Source organism: Scyliorhinus torazame, chromosome 2, assembly GCF_047496885.1.
Source record: "Scyliorhinus torazame isolate Kashiwa2021f chromosome 2, sScyTor2.1, whole genome shotgun sequence".
NCBI lineage: Eukaryota > Metazoa > Chordata > Chondrichthyes > Carcharhiniformes > Scyliorhinidae > Scyliorhinus > Scyliorhinus torazame.
This window is the reverse complement of record NC_092708.1, coordinates 344,477,477-344,495,388: the sequence shown is the minus strand read 5'-3', so window position 1 is coordinate 344,495,388 and position 17,912 is coordinate 344,477,477. Positions and strand designations below refer to the sequence as shown.

At 48.5% G+C, this 17,912-nt stretch overlaps 1 protein-coding gene across 1 annotated transcript in view; it reads right to left on the bottom strand.

Moving 5' to 3' along the window:
• wdr20a (WD repeat domain 20a) overlaps positions 1-17,912 on the bottom strand; it is a 166,613-nt gene that overhangs the window by 80,375 nt on the left and 68,326 nt on the right. The window contains 2 exon segments of the mRNA XM_072490769.1: positions 565-714; positions 716-748. Coding sequence (XP_072346870.1) covers positions 565-714; positions 716-748 — 183 coding nt within the window.

The window sequence follows — 17,912 nt, the reverse complement described above, 5'->3', positions numbered from 1 at the left end:
ATCTGCCACTCTTTAGATTTTGAACACTCATCTCAAGAAGCCATGCTAAATTACACACAGACAATAATGGGAAATTTTTATAAATTTAGAGTATCCAATTATTTTTTTCAAATTAAGGGGCAATTTAGCGTGGCCAATCCACCTAACCTGCACATCTTTGGGTTGTGGGGTGAAACTCACAGACATGGGGAGAATGTGCAACTCCACACTGACAGTGATCCAGGGCCGGGATTCGAAACACCGGGTTCTCAGCGCCATAGGCAGCAATGCTAACCACTGTGCCACCCCGACAATGGGAAATTAATCGATTTATGCAGCCATCTTTATGCAAGATGGAACAGGAGAGTTGTATTGTCATCATAACGTCAGAAAATTGCAAAGGGAGTTTGATTTTACAGTTTTGAGAACCACACTTACTCCTGCAGACGTGATTGTTTCTGACTGTGGGAGAATGACCAGTTTATGATTGACAAAAGTGAAGGTGTATAATTTTTTTAAAAGTGCAATTAGGTTGACCAACTACTGCTGCACAATGACAAGATTAAGTCATCATGTGATACTTACTTCCTCATTAAATAACTTGCTAGTTTCTTTCTTTACAGGGTCGATAAGTTGAACCTGTCCTGCAGAGAAGCCCACAAGTAGGGAGACACTTTCTGCTGTAGCTGTCAGATGGTTGAAGTCATGGCAGGTGGGTTGTGTTCCTTTGTATATCCCGCTTGTCAATAGGTTTACTTAAATCTGCAGCCTAAGAAGAAAAAGGCACATTCATCATATTTTTTTTATTAGTCACTCAGATATAATCAGATATTAATTTATAAATCTTCTAAATTTCCAACAAGTTGACGTTTTGCACTTCTTGTTTTTTTCTCAGCATTTTCTGTTTTTAATTTAAAATTCCCTAACTACTACATTCTCCTAAGTAACAATTTTGTAATCAAAAGCTGAAATGCAGTAACTAATGACAATCACAAAGGGTTTATGAGATAGTAGGAGGAGGGGTGCAGAAAAGAGGAAAAATATTTAAAATTCTCAACGATTAAATTTCCAGACATGATTTCATGTAGCACACTAACTTAATGAATCTTCACTATTTTTTGTTTAACTCAAAACAAAAATGTGGAACCAAATCAGCTTGCCTTGTACGACAAATAATCAACACACGGTAGTTTGCATTTTCAATACTAGCTGCTTCATTTAAAAAAGGCACAAAACAAACAGAAACTCGATTTGTTTCTCTGTCATCAAGGGAGTTTTAGCCAAATAACAGGAAACATTTCCACTTGTGCATCTGGAATATTGAAATTTATCTCAAGTATTTATGCCCTATAGAAAAGGTCCACTCAAAACTTTTTTTAAGAAAAATTTTAACAGATTATCTCCTCAATGTTTTTTTAAAATAAATTTAGAATACCCAATTCACCTACCCTGCACATCTTTGAGTTGTGGGGTGGTGATGCCCACAGACACGGGAGGAATGTGCAAACTCCTCACGAACAGTGACCCGAGGCCGGGATCGGACCCAGGTCCTCAGCGCCGTATTTTCCTTCTCTCATTATCTGCAATTTTTACTTCAAATTATGGAGCTGTCATATGCACCAGCCTGCAAATTATCTTCCAGTATTACTGAATTTCCACTGCTGAAAAGTTTGACAATTGCTGACTTCAAGAAACAGGAAATGCTATCATGCTGTACAAAGTGAAGAGCAGTTAAGAAGTTGTGACACAAGTCTTTTAAAATTATTTATAATGATGCTGCTGTTAAAACAGCTATAAAAGTATCAGACTTTTGAAGCGAAGATGCAAATTTATTTTCTTCAAATAAGTAACCGAGTAGTATTATGGTTAGCATATTGAAGCAAATCTCCTTCATTGACCATGTTAATAGAATACATGGCTACCTGAAATTAACTGATCAAGATCTTATCAAAGATAAACAGTTGGATATTCAATGCATGATATCAATGGATAGATGTTGAAGTGTTTGCTAAGTATTTACACATTAAAATGTTTTGTACATTCTCTGGAATAAAGAGTCCATTTAAGCATTACGGGAATACCAGGCAAATTGCTCCAGTGGTTGGGAAGTTAATGCCATGAAAATTCAGGTCCAAATAATCTTGGACCACCAACAGCAAGCTTTCTTGATACTCAGTGATGAATGCTGTGTATATGTTGGCTACTTCGGCATATTGCTCCACTTTCACATTGAAAGAGGTGTAAACCAGTTCCACTAAAAGGAAACCAGCAATGGCGGCAACAATGGAGCAGTCTAGGATCTTCATCTTCTCATGCTATAAATAAACAACAAGCTTATCAAGTGCAACAACAAGAGGCCAAAAGGAAGGAATATCCATTTTACCCAAGCTCACATACTATTTAATCTAAGGGGTAAACTAAAGACCTTGGTGGAAGGTAAAGCCTATTCATTTTTGTAGAATGGCAACTTGGTTCAATAATTTTTCCTTGCATTTTTGGCATCAAAACTACATGAATGGTATGACAAAAAGCTTTCCCATTTCAGAAATAAGGTTTCCAGCATTTTCTAATAAGAGTACATTTCTACTCTCTTTCCCCACATCTAAACATTACAGTGCCCATCACAATAGGCCTCAGTCTTCTAGCAAGCAAATACATTCCTTAGCTTACTGGTTTAGGGCAGTATTTTTTAAAAACACATCAACAAATAGGACAGCTTGGCAGAAACAATGAATGAGTCTAACTGGACTCATTAAAAAGCCAGGAGTTGTAACGAAGCTGGTGAATATCAAAAGGGCTAAAGGGTAATTTCACTTGAAAAGTATCTTGTCACCTTGCTGCAGTTTCAAATAAAACAGACAATAAACTGAACTGTGACCCGATTTCTAAACTGAGTTTGGAATTTGTGACGGAAAATGTGGAGATGCACAATATATATATATTTTTTTAAATAATATTTTATTAAGGTATTTGAAAATTTTTATAACAGTAACATAAACAATGACATAAACATGGTAAAATAAACATTTCCCCCCCCCCCCAGCCAATCTTCACACACCTCAACCATAGAACAACAATTTGCCACCCCCCGCCCCCCCCCCCCCACTTTGGAATACTGCATCTGCTGACATTTAATTTTCCACAAGAAAGTTGACGAATGGCTGCCACCTCCGGGAGAACCTCAACCATTGACCCTCTTAAGGCAACTTTATTTTCTCGAGACTGAGAAACCCAGCCATGTCACTAACCCAGATCTCTACACTCAGGGGCTTCGAGTCCCTCTACATTAACAAGATCCGTCTCCGGGCTACCAGGGAGGCAAAGGCCAAGACGTCGGTCTCTCTTCGCCCCCTGAACTCCCGGATCTTCCGACACTCCAAAGATCGCTACCCTCCGGACTCGGCACCACCCGTATTTTTAGTACCGGAGACATTGCCTTAGCAAAATCCTGCCAAAACCCTCTAAGCTTCGGGATTGCCCAAAACATATGGACATGATTTGCTGGGCTTCCTACCTTAAATTGTATCAGGCTAAGCCTGGCGCATGGGAGGAGGTATTAACCCTGCTTAGGGCATCCGCCCATAGCCCCGCCTCGATTCTCTCCTCCTAGCTCGTCCTCCCATTTGCCCTTACGCTCCTCCACCGGAGTATCCACCGCCTCCGAAAGCTCCTGGTAAATATCCGATACGTCCCCTCTCCCACCTTCCCCTCTCCCACCCAGGTACTGGAAACTACTCTATCCTGTATCCCCGTGGCGGCAGCAGCGGAAATGCCAGCAGCTGTTTCTCAGTAAGTCTCGCAACTGCAAATATCTAAAACCATTCCCTGCTGGCAATTTAAAGTTAATATTCCAAAGCTTTCAAGTGGGAAAGCTCGTCTATAAATAGATACCCCATCCTTCCAATCCTGCCCTCTGCCAACTCCGGAACCCACCATCCAGCCTACCCGGTACAAAACCTGTGGTTATTATAAATCGGGGTCCAAATCGATGCTCCCTCCATTCTCTTAGATCTCCTCCATTGCCCCCAGATCCTCAGAGCCACCACTACCACCGGACTTGTGGGGTATCGGCTGGCAAAAACGGTAGAGGTGCCTTACCAATGCTTTCAGACGCTGCCTCCATCCGCTCCCATGCCTCCCCCTCCCCCACTACCCATTTCCTAATCATGGCTATATTAGTTGCCCAGTAGTAATTGCAGAAGTTCGGCAGCGCCAACCCACCCTCCCCCCGACTGCGCTCCAGCAACACTTTCTTCACTCGCGGGGTTTTACTCGCCCACACAAAGCCCAAAATAACCTTATTCACCCGCTTGAAAAAGGCCTTAGGGATGAAGATAAGGAGGCACTGAAAGACAAACAGAAATCTGGGGGGTCCGTCATTTTCACGGTCTGTACCCTCCCCGCCAGTGACAGCGGAAGCATGTCCCATCTCTTAAAGTCCCCCTCCATTTGCTCTACAACCGGGATAGGTTTAATTTGTGTAGTACCTCCCATTTCCGGGACACCTGGATTCCCAAATATCGAAAGCTCTTCCCTCCCATTCTAAGCGGCAGCTCTCCCAGTCTCTTCTCCTGTCCTCTTGCCTGGATCGCAAACATCTCGCTTTTCCCCATATTCAATTTATACCCCGAAAAAGTGCCAAATTCCCTCAAGATTCGCAAAACTTGCCCCATCCTCTCCCAACGGGTCCGCAATGTAACAAGAGCAGGTCACCTGCGTAGAGCGAGACCCGGTGCTCCACCCCCACCCCCACCCCCCTCCCACCCACCCCTGAACCAGCCCTTTCCAGTTCCTAGAGGCTCTTAACGCCATGGCCAATGGCTCTATTAAACAGTAGTCGTTTAAAAATACCCCCACCTCAGCCAGTTCGTACGCACATTCACTACTGATGCCTGACAGAGCAACCGCATCCAGTCAATAAAGCCCTCACCAAACCCAAACCTTCCCAGCGCCTCCCACAGGTAATTCCCACCCACCTGATCAAAAGCCTTCTCCGCATCCATCGCTACCACCACCTCCACCTCCTCTCCTTCCGAGGGCATCATAATAACATTTAGAAGCCTTCGAACATGGGCCTTGAGTTGCCTGCCCTTAACAAATCCCGTCTGGTCTTCCCCATCACCCCCGGGACACTAGTCCTCTATCCCGTGGCCAGTATCTTAGCCAGCAGTTTGGCATCCACATTCAGTAGAGAAAGCAACCTGTATGACCCACATTGCTCCGGATCCTTCTTCCATTTCAGGATCAATGAAATCGAGGCCTGCGACATTGTTGGGGGGAGGACTTCCTTCTCTCTTGCTTCGTTAAATGTCCTCACCAGCAGTGGGCTCAATATCTCTGAAAACATCTTATAGAATTCCACCGGGTAGCCATCAGGCCTTGCCCGACTGCATGTCCTCCAGCCCCTTGATTATTTCCTCAATCTCAATTGGGGCACCCAGCCCCTCCACCAGTCCTCCTCCACCCTCAGGAACCTCAACTGATCCAGAAATTGACTCATCCCCTCCACCCCAGCAGGGGGTTCCAACTCATATAATTTACTGCAGAAGTCCTTAAACACCTCGTTCACCCCCGCTGAACTGGTGTGCCAACATTCTGCTTGCCTTTTCCCTGTACTCATAGATCGCCCCCTTGCCTTCCTCAACAGTTCCACTGCTTTCCCGGTGGTCAACAGCCCAAACTCCACCTGTAACCTCCGCCGCTCCCTCAGTAGCCCCGCGTCCGGGGCCTCCGAGTATCTCCTGTCCACCTGGAGTATCTCCTCCACTAATCTAACCCTCTCAGCCCCGTTCCACCTTTTCTCTGTGGGCCCGTATCGAGAGTAATTCCCCTCTGACTACTGCCTTCAAAGCTCCCAAACCGTCGCTGCGGAGACCTCCCCCATATCATTTGTTTCCAGGTAGTTCTGGATGGACTTGTTAACCCGCCCACAGATCGCTTCGTCTGCTAGTAACCCCACATCTAGTCTCCACAGCGGCATTGCCCTCTCTCCACACTAACCCGTAGATCCACCCAGTGCGGGGCATGATCCGACACTGCAGTTGCCGAATACTCAATATCCACCACCTTCAGTATTAGCGCCTTGCTCAGAACAAAAAAAGTTGATGGGACTGTATACCTTGTGGACATGTGAAAAAAGAAAACTCCTTCGCCCTCGGCCGTGCAAACCTCCATGGGTCTACTGCCCCCATCTGTTCCATAAAACCCTTCAATTCCTTGCCGCAGCCGGCCTCCTCCCTGTCCCTGGATTTTAACCGGTTCAATGACTGTGTTGAAGTCCCCTCCCATGATCAGGTGATGTGACTCTAAGTCTGGGATCTGACCCTACCACCCGCCTCATAAATTCCACGTCGTCCCAATTTGGAGCATATATGTTCACAAGTACCACTCGGACCCCCCCCCCCAAGCTTCCCACTCATCATAGTGTACCTACCCCGCTTGTCTGACGCGATTCTCCCTGCCTCGAATGCCACTCGTTTGCTGATCAAGATCACTACTCCCCTGGTCTTTGAGTCCAGTCCTGAGTGGGACACTTGGCTAACCCACCCATTCCTCAATCTCGTCTGATCTGTAACTTTTAGGTGTGTCTCTTGTAGCATTGGCACGTCCGCCTTCAGTTCCCTCAAATGCGCGAACAAGCGAGCCCTCTTGACTGGCCCATTCAATCCTCTCACGTTCCATGTGATCAGCCTGGACTTGGGGCTTCTAACCCCCCCCCTGCCGACTAGCCATCACCCTTTTAGGCCAGCCTCGAGCTCGCGCCCTCCACTTCCTCGAGTCCCCACTCGGGCTGTCGCGTTCCCGACCTCCCATTTGTCCCCTCGTAACAGTTCCTCCCCTGTCAGCAAAGCAGCTCCGCCCCCCCCCCCTCGCAACAGCACTAGAAACCCAATCCCCCAAGTCAAGCTCCAGCTTAACACCTGCTCACCCTCCACCTCGCTTCCAAGAGTCAGCTGACTCATGCTGACTCGATAGCTCCCGCCCCCAGCACCAAGCAGTCTGTCTCCCTATTGTACTCTCCTCTCCCCCCCCCCCCACATGAATAAACATTTTAAAGCATCACATTCCCCAGTAAACAAACAGAAAAAAGTGAAGAAAGTCACTTTAGAAAAATAGTCCCCCAAAAAGCAGAATTAAATCAAAGCCCATCCTCCCCTCTAACAAGGTCCCTGCAAGACAGATCAACCTTTAACCATCCACACAGCCCATTATTTCACATAGAGCTACTTAAATTTAACAATCCAGCACCACAAAATTGCTGCCACAGTACTTCTCAAGGCTTAAGTGTCTTTTAGTTCACCTCCAGCTTCATTTCTTTAATAAAGGTCCATACTTCGTCTGGCGTTTCAAAGTAGAAGTCCTGTTCCTCATGTGTGACCCACAGACGGGCTGGGTACAGCATCCTGAACTTCACCCCCTTCTTAAAGAGGGTCGTTTTTGCCCTCTTGACCAAATTCACTCCCATGTCCTGATAGATGCGCAACTCACAGTTCTCCCCACTTGCTGCTCCGTTCTTTCTTGGCCCACCGCAAAACGCGTTCCTTGTCCATGAAACGGTGAAAATGTACCACCATGGCCCTCGGCGGCTCGTTCGCTCTGAGCTTCCTCACGAGGGCACTGTGCACTCTATCAAATTCCAGGGGCCGAGGGAACACCCCAGCCCCCATCAAGTTCTCCAACATGTCTGTCACATAGGCCCTCGCATCCGATCCCTCACTGCCTTCAGGGAGGCCAACAATTCTGAGATTCTGCCTCCTGGACCTATTCTCCAGGTCCTCCAGCTTCTCCTGCATTCTTTTCTGGCAGTCGTTCATCATCCCCACCTTGCTTTCCAGCACTCAGGGTTATATACTCCTGCTGCTCGGACAACTTTTGTTCGACCTCCTGGAACGTTCTCCCGTGGGTTCCTGATTCTGAACCACTTGATCAATCGAAGCCTTAATCGGTCCTCTCCAGCTTGGCGAAGCAATCCTTGATAGACCTTCACCAGCTGCTCCGTCGACCATTGTGCCGTCTCCCTTTCCCACCACCCCCGTTGGCCCCATTCCCCTAGCTCCTATCCCCCCTTTGCTCCCCATTCTCGTTGTGTGTTCCTCCCCACTGCCTGGTGATATCCACCCTGTCGGGGATGTACCGCAGCCTTGCACTGTTGCATACTCCCGGCGTTAGCTTTCCCGCTAGTGCGGTGACCCCCCTTCCGGGAGCTACTGTCTTGTTCCTCCCTTGCCCACCCTTTGTAGTTACTTTCCCCATCTTCCCCTGCACTCCTCCCGCTTGCCACTTCACTTTCCCTTCTCCGCTGCTCTCGCCCTCTCAAACGAGGTCACGATCTCCCGCGTGAAGTGGTCCCTCAGGTGGTGGCTTGCTGCTTGTCGCTCAGGGTGTGTTTGGTTTTGGGAGGGGGAGGGGTTCCCTCTCTCCCCCCTCCCGTCGGCTCGTCGCTGTGCTGTTGTTCCTTGCCAGGGGCCCACTTATTGCTTCCCCTGCTGTCGCTGTTCCAGCCCGCATTCCACGACAAACCTGTCTGCCTCGGCAGGGGCTGTGAAAAAGTGTTCCTTGCCTTGGCATATGATCCAGAGCTTTCGTTCTTGTACAGGGCTGCTTTTGCCCTGTTGAATTCTGCCAGTTTCCTGGCCAGGTCAGCCCCAATGTCATTGTATATCCTAATTCTATGTCCTTCCCAGCTACAGTTCTTGGACTGCCTGGCCCAGCACAGGATTCTTTCTCGGTCCTGGTACTGGTGCAGTTTGGCTGTTACTGCTCTGGGTTGTTGCCCGGCTTTGTGTTTCGGGTGCAGCGACTGGTGTGCCCCGTCTATTTCTGGTGGGTTGGGGAAAGTTTCTCTTCCCATCAGGTTGCCCAGCATCCCGGTCACATATACCGTGGGGTCCCTGCCTTCGATCCCCTACGGTAGGCCCACAATCCGCAGGTTTTGCCTTCTTGAGCGGTTCTCCTGATCCTCTACTTTACCCCTCACACTACCCTGTATCGCGACCAACATCCCCACCTCTTTCTCCAGCGCCACAATCCGATCACTTTGGTCGGTTGCGGCCTTTTCCATGTCCTTGATGGTCGCCTCTTGGGCTTCCAGTCTCTTCTCTGCTCTGCTCAGGGTGAGCTGTATTTGGGCCAGAGTCTCGGCCACTGTTGCCTTCACGGTGGCCTCAATGTCCACTTTTACCTCCGCCTTTATCACCTGCTGGTGCTCCCTCAGTGCCTCGGTGAAGGATGCCTTCCAGCTCCGCCTCATGTGCGGCTGGGGGGGGGGGGGGGGGGGGGGGGGGGGGGATTCTTGTTCGTGTCTGCCTTGCTCCTTCTGCTTCGGCGAAACTTGCGCTCCGCCGCCTCGTGCTCTGGCTGGCTCGTTCGAGTGTGGGCGTTCCTGGCCCCTTCTACTCCTGGTCTCTGCTCGGCCCCTAGTTTGTCTTTTTCTGGCCATTTGTTCTTATATTCCCCCTTTCTTTCTTTCTTCCTCTGACTTACTACGGTTGGGGAATTAGTTACTGCGTCTTTTTTGGCGAGTTATCGTTGAAAAGTGACTATTTTTCGGGTCCAGGGGAGGCGAGCCACCTGATGTGCGACTGCTCACCGGAAGTCTGGGAATATATATTTTTTTAATGATACACCTGCCCTGGTGCATGTCCAAACATGGTGCAAAATTCTTATCCTGTATCTTCTTTGGCGGAGCTGTATATGCGTCAGTTTACCATGTTTTCATGGCTTTATCCTCGGTCTCCAGTGTATCCGTGCATCGTCCCTCCTGGTGTAAACGAAGGCACTGGGTTGAATGATTACATTGTTGTTCTCCTGTATTTTTCTGTACTCATGTATGTTGAAGCATTTACATTGTACTGTACCAATCCTGAAGATTTGTTTTGTTATTTGTAAAAATGGAGAAACCCTAATAAAAATACATATTTAAAAAAGATACACTACTTACATGCAATCCCAGAATGCAAAATGTCACCACTTTTCATGGCAATATTATACATTGACATTAGAGCCAAGATTTTGCAAGCCAGCCGTTTTCTATACTCATCCCATTCTCAAAGATTAGAAACTGGTCCGAGTCAGATAATTCTGAACCTGCTGCAGTACACGTAAGCAGTATCTGCACAATGTTAAACAATTCAATAAAAACAGAAAATGACAGAAATACTCAGCACGTTAGGTAGCATCTGTGAAGAGCGAAACAATGTTAACCCATCTGATTGATGACCTTGAATCCGAAATGGAAAAAAACAGATGTGTAACAGGTTTTTAAAAAATATTTTTATTGACCTTTTTCAATTTTATACTTAACAAAATCTGTAACAGGTAATAACAACGCACCCCCCCCCACGCCCCGATAGTCAAACAAAATTCATACCAACACCAACTGCCTCTAGCCCTACCACACCCTCCCCCCTGCACCACAAATAACTGACAGTGACCAGCTCTTCAAAGTACAAAATAAATGCTCGTCATCTCCTGTAAAACCCTTCAATTGCACCCATCACGGTGTACTTAACTTTCACAAGAAAATTCCACAAGATCCACAATTGGGCAGCACGGTAGCCTTGTGGATAGCACAATTGCTTCACAGCTCCAGGGTCCCAGGTTCGATTCCGGCTTGGGTCACTGTCTGTGCGGAGTCTGCACGTCCTCCCCGTGTGTGCGTGGGTTTCCTCCGGGTGCTCCGGTTTCCTCCCACAGTCCAAAGATGTGCAGGTTAGGTGGATTGGCCATGATAAATTGCCCTTAGTGTCCAAAATTGCCCTTAGTGTTGGGTGGGGTTACTGGGTTATGGGGATAGGGTGGAGGTGTTGACTTTGGGTAGGGTGCTCTTTCCAAGAGCCGGTGCAGACTCGATGGGCCGAATGGCCTCCTTCTGCACTGTAAATTCTATGAATTCTATGATCCCTCAGCCATATCGAGGGGCTGGGTGGAGAAGCTGACCTCCAACCCATCAGCACCCGCTTTCATGCAATCAGCGAGGCGAAGGCCAGAACATCAACCCCACTCCAGTCTGCAGTCTGGCAGGTCCGAACCCCAACAATTAACCTGCTCATCCTGGATTTAGTCAAATGGGCCCTATGCGCTACCTTCAACTGTATTAGCCCCTACCTCGCACGTAATGACATTACGTTCACCCTACGCAGAATCTCATACCACACCCCTTCCTCCAACTCGGCCCCCAATCCTCCTCCCGCTTGACCTTAACCCCTCCAAGCATACTGCATCCTCTGCTATAAGCCTCCCATAAACCCCTGAGGTATGCCCCTTCATCCCCACCAGTGACCACGCCTTCTCCAACAACAAGGAACGTCGGAAAGATTTTCTTCGCAAAGTCACGCACCTGTAAATATCTAAATATATTTGCCGCGAAAGTCCAAATTTCTCCGCCAACTCCTCAAAGCTCACAAATCAGCCCTCCAAAAACAAATCCTTCATCACAGCAACCCCCGTCTCCTCCCATCCTCTGAACCTAGCATCCAGCCTCACTGACTCACACAAACCGGCACCAACTTTGATCCCACCTCCAATTTGAAAAACTGCCAAAATTATCTCCATATCTTCAGTGTGGAGGCCACTACCAGATTCCCTGAGTACTTCCAGGGGAAATGGGTAGAGAAACCATCACCAACACCCTTAACCCTGCCCTGTTACACAAGCCCAACTCCATCCGCATCCATAAAGCCTCCAGATACCCACACCAAAGCAGCATCTTCTCAGCGTTCACCACCCAATAATAATGTGTCAGATTTTGCAACGCCAAGCTCCCCGACTGCCGATCCCTTTGAAGCACCGACTTCCTAATCCTGGCTACTTTTCACACCCAAATGAATGTCAAAATCAATCTCCTTTCCCCAAAAAACGATTTTGGAAAAAAACAAAAACTGGCAAACACTGAAATAAAAACAGAAAACTCAGCAGTACCTTCATTTTCACTGACTAAGTTCTGCCAGCCAAGGGCAGAGGAAAGCTGTCCCGCCTCTGCACGTCCGCTTTAAAAACCCTGCTCACCAAAGCTCCTAAAATATAATTTCCGAAGCCGGGACCAATCCTGGGCCACCCGCATCCAGAAATGATGACCTGTAAGACGAAACGGCAACACCCCCAGATTGATGACCCCCCCCCCCCAACACACACCAACCTGAGTTATCGGGAATTGCACACTTTTCTCCCAATTCAAATTATACCCTCAAAAAAAAGCCCCAAATCGCTTCAGCAGCATCATGATACCACCCATTGCGGGGGTCAGATCCATTACATATAGATCATCAGCGTACAAGGACACCCTGTATTCAACTACTCCCCCCACCCCACCCCCTTCCCTATCCACCCACTCAAAGCCCTCAGGGTAATGGCCAATTGCCAACACGAACAAGAGGGGGGACGTGGGGCACCCCTGCCTCGTTCCTTTGTGCAAGTGAAATAACCCACGCTCACATTGTAAGTACACTAGAACATACAGTGCAGAAGGAGGCCATTCAGTCCATCGCGTCTGCACCAACCCATTTAAGCCCTCACTTCTACCCTATCCCAACAACCCCTCCTAACCTCTTTGGTCACTAAGGGCAATTTAGCATGGCCAATCCACCTAACCTGCACGTCTTTGGACTGTGGGAAGAAACCGGAGCACCCGGAGGAAACCCACGCAGACACGGGGAGAACGTGCAGACTCCGCACAGACAGTGAACCAGCGGGGATCGAACCTGGGACCCTGGCGCTGTGAAGCCACAGTGCTATCCACTTGTGATACTGTGCTGCCCAAAGTCTTGGTGCTTCAAATTTTAGCCCTATTTCAATCCATTCCAGCACTGTGAACAAATATCCCCATTCTACCCTATCGGCATTCTCAGTACCCAATGCCACAATGACAATCCGATGCTCCCTCCCTTCCGCCGGGGACAATACCACATTCAAAAGTTGCCTCATATTGGCGGCAAGTGCCTACCCTTCACAAATCCAGTCTGGTTTTCCCCAATAACCTGTGGGAGACAACCCTCAACCCTCAGTGCTCACACCTTAGCCAAAATCTTAGCATCTACATTTAATAGTGAAATCAGGAGGTACAACCCACACTCCCCCAGGTCTTTATCTTGCTTTAGCAGAAGCGAGATGGACACTTGCATCATCATCTCCGGAAGAGATCCCCGATCCACTGAGTCCTCAAACATCTCCACTCCAGCAGCGGCACCTGTCGATCAGCAAATGTTTTATAAAACTCCACTGGGAACCCATCCGGCCCCGGCGCTTCCCCTTCTGCATTTACCCAATTGCTGTTATGACCTCCTCCCCCTCAGCAGTGCCTCCATCCCCTCTCGACCCTCCTCCTCAACCTCGGGATACTCCAAACCCTCAACATGTCCTCCTCCTCCAGCAGCTCCGACCTATAGTTTTATAGAATGCCTCAAATGCCCCATTAACCTTATCCAGCACCAACACTAATCTCCCACCCGAGTCCCGAATCCGTACAATCTCCCCAGAGACCACCTCCCACCTCAGCTGACCAGCCAAAAGTCTGGCCTTCTCCTCATACTTGCACACGAGCCCCTTGAGTGCCGCACCCCCTTGTCAGTGGATAGCAGGTCAAATCGCATCTGCAACTTCTTTATACTAGCCTAAAGCTCTGGCGCCAAGTCACTTGAACAGCTGCCATCCACCTCCAGGATCTCGTCCACCAACCACAAGTGCTCCTCTCTTATCTCCCTATCCTTCTGTGTCTTGTGCAAAACTATCTCCCCTTCACCACCACCTTCAGTGCCTCCCACAGTACAGAGGGCGACACTTCCCCATTCTTACTGAACCCTACATATTCATCATCACCCAAGCCATCTTCACATAAAATCCCAAATCCGCGAACAGCCCCACATCCAAACTCCACACCAGCTCCATCTCCAATACAACATCCACAAGGTGCGGAGCATGAAATGATATCACTATTGTGGAATATTCCACATTCCTCACCACTGGCAGCAGGATTTTTCCCATGCCCAAATAGACATGATGCACCAGAGAAACAAAGGAACATTGCCCCACAGATACAAAAACCACCATGGATCCGCTCCACGCATCCCCTTCATGAAGGGGCCAGCGACTTTGGCTTAGACCAATCCAACTTGGGGCTCAAAATGCAAATCCCCCCCCCAATATCAACTGGTGCATATCCATATCAGGTCACAGCCAGCATACTCTTCATGAACTCCAATTTGGGGCATACACGCTCACTAAAACCACTGACTTACTCTCCAATGTCCCTGTAACTATGATGTACCTGCCACCCTGGTCCGCTACCACCTCCACCATCTGGGTTTATCCTCTCCCTCCCCCCCCCCCCCCCCCCAAACATCGGCTCAAAGTATTCAGTCAGCCTCAGACCCTCCACCCCCTCAGGCAACCCCACGATTCCAAGATTCTACTGCCTTGACGTATTTTCCAGGTCATCGAACTTCGCCCTCAGGCACTTATTTCGTTCCTCCACAGCTCACATCTAACGAGGCCAACTGATCGCAGTGCCGCGGCAGGGCCTCCTCCACCCCTTTCAACACCGCTACATTGCCAACTTCTTTTCCACCGCCTCCTTTATCGGTACCAGGTCTCATCCGCCGACTTCCTGAGGGTCTCCATCATCTCCCTCCCATGCCTCACAAAATGCTTGCCGAACTGTTCGTCAAATTCGACAGCCATTACCTCCGCCAGCTTGTCTACCATGATAGGTGTGGCTCCACCCGATGAATTTGTCTCCGCCATCTTAGATCCCCCTGGGTTCTGCACCTTGCTTGGCTCCTCCGACGGACTACTGCTTCCACCTTTCTTAATTATATTCTTTCTTGCGTCTTTTGACATCCTCGCACGAAAACTCTCGAATGAGATGAGTCTGCCCACCAATTACCCCCAGAAATCGCATAAAAAGCATCAAAACCAACAACTCTGGCAGGAGCTCTCTACTGTGCAACCTCCTTCTACACGTCTGCACCGGAAGTCCATGTAACAGGTTTTAAGCAAGAACAAAGGCAGGGCAAGGGCCTTCAACAACTACAACCATATTCCTGTGTGTGGGTTATGGCACCAATCTGTGGAGAGCTTTCCTTTATTCCCAGAGAGTTCAATTTTGCGAGAGCTCCTTGATCCTACAATTGGTCAAATGCTGCCTTGATGTCTAAGGCAGTCATTCTCCTCTCACCTTTTGAATTCAGCTCTTCTGCCCATGCTTGGACTAAGGCACAAGGTCTGGAGCTCAGTGATCCTGTTGGAACCCAATAGAGTATCAACAAGCACGTACGGATGAGGGAGTGCCATTTGATTACACTATCAACAACTCCGCCCATCATTCCTGGTGACTGAGGAGACCATATCCTGAATACTGAATACAGTACACTAAATGAAAAGTAAATCACTGTTCTACCAAAGACAAGTGTTTAGGGTCATAGATACTGGGATACGAGGAGGTAAAAGGGCAGGTGCTTCATCTCCTATGCTAGCAGTGAAAGACACCATGAGAAGAACACAAGACAAAAAGAACCAGGAGGAGTAAGCAATTCAGCCCCTCGAGCCTGCTCCGCCATTCAACACGATCATGGCTGATCTCTTCTTGGCCTCAACTCCACTTTCCTGCCCGCTCACCAGGACATTTCAACCCATTACTAATTAAAAATCTGTCTAGCTCCTCCTTAAATTTACTCAATGACCTGGCATCCACTGCACTCTCGGGTAGCGAATTCTACAGATTCATGACCCTTTGGAAGAAGTAATTTCTCCTCATCTGTTTTAAATCTGCTTCCTCTTATCCACTCTAGGTCTACTTTGTCAATATTCTTTACCATCTTATATACCTCAATTAGATCTTCTCTCATTCTTCTAAACTCGAGAGTATAGGCCTAAACTCTCAATCTCTCTTCAGAAGACAAACCCCTCATCTCTGGAATCAACTTGGTGAATCTCCTCTGAACTGCCTCTAATGCAACTACATCACTCCTCAAATGAGGGGACCAAAACTATACACAGTACTCCAGGTGCGGCCTCATCAATCCCTTGCAGCAACACTTTCCTACTTTTATACTCTATTCCTTTCGCTATGAAGGCAAAAATTCCATTGCCTTCCTCATTACCTGCATACTAGTGAAGAGTGCGCCTGGGTGTTACGAAGAAACCTTTGGAATGCAAGGGAAGTGATAGCATATTTGGTGATGGGATTATGCTGAAGATAGTGATATGTTTACGGTGAAGACTGGGTATGGTAATTGAGGACAAGGGGAACACTGTTGTGACTCCAAGGAGGAGGAAGTGATGGGAGCAGAAGTGCAGAAAGGAGGGGGGGAACACACGTGGAGATTATTACGATCCCAGGCCAGACCCCAACAGTGGCTAGGATACAGGACTGGGGATTATTACGATCCTAGACCAGGCTCCAACAGTGGCTAGGATACTGGACCGAAACCCCAATATTTTATTTTAATTTTGTAAGACTGTGAGGAAAGGAGTGACTGCACGAACAAATAGGGGCATGGTACATTAAAAATAAACTTACTTCCCGATTTGCAATAACCACAGGTTCGCACCGGGCTGGATAGATGGAGGGTGAGAGCTGGCAGAGAGTAAGAATTAGATGGATGGGAGATCTATTCATAGATGGGAGTTTTCCCAGTCTGAAGGCGCTGGAGGACAAATTCAAGTTGCCGCCGGGGAATGGTTTCAGGTATCTGCAAGTGCGGGACTTTGAGGAAACAGGTGTTGGCTTTCCCGCTGTTGCCACCACGGGGGATACAGGACAGAGTAGTGTCCGGTACCTGGGTAGGGGAGGGGAAAGTGTCGGATATCTATCAGGAGTTGTTGGAGGCGGAGGGGATCCCGGTGGGGGAACTGAAGGGCAAGTGGGAGGAGGAGCTAGGTGGGGAGTTAGAGGCGGGTCTGTGGGTGGACACCCAAAGCAGGGTTAATTCCTCCTCATCATGTGCCAGGCTCAGTCTAATACAGTTTAAAGTGGTACACTGGGCACACATGACGGCGGCGAGGATGAGCAAGTTTTTCGGGGTTGAAGATAGATGTGCGATTGTGCGGGAAGCCCAGCAAACCATGTCCACATGTTTTGGGCATGCCCGAAGCTTGGAGGATTCTGGCAGGGGTTTGCCAAGGCAGTGTCCAAGGTGCTAGGTACACGGGTGGTGCAGAGTCCAGAGATGGCGATCTTTGGAGTGTCAGAAGACCCGGGAGTTCAGGGAGTGAAAGAGGCCGACGTTTTGGCCTTTGCCTTCCTGGTAGCCCAGAGACGGATCCTTTTAATGTGGAGGGAGTCGAAGCCCCCCGAGTGTGGAGACTTGAGTCAGTGACATGGCTGGGTTTCTCAAGCTGGAGAAAATAAAGTTTGCCTTGAGGGCGTCAATGCTGGGGTTCTCTCGGAGGTGGCAGCCGTTCGTAGACTTTCTCAGGGAAAATTAAAATGTCAGCAGAAGCAGCATTCTGAAGTGGGGAGTGGCGGGCGGGTAGGTGCAATATGGTTAAGGGGATGTACAGAAGGGGTTGGGGAGGTTTTGTGAGGGCCACGAAGAATCCAGCACGAGTTTTAAGGATACAAAGTAATAACATTTATTTACAATAACATATATATATAACAGCAGCAGCAACTTCCCTTGCTGCACACTCCTTCCTGCTGGTTCCTAAACTGGCCAGCTTTATTCATACTAGGAGTTTACTAATGGTTTCTCCGCCCCCCTCATTGGGGAAGCTCATACTCCCACAGGATTGTGGGGTAGTCATTAGTCCCCAGCCAATGGTAAGTAGGCAGGTTTTAACATCCCACCCCCCCAAAGTCCAAGGAATCCACCAAAGACCCTGGCGAAGAAGGGCGTCGGACTCGTTTTGCCGCAGGCCGGACACCATTTGCACGCGGCGCTGGATCAGGCGGCGTGTAACGAGACGGAGACCGGCGCTTCCGTGATGAACGGTGCAAC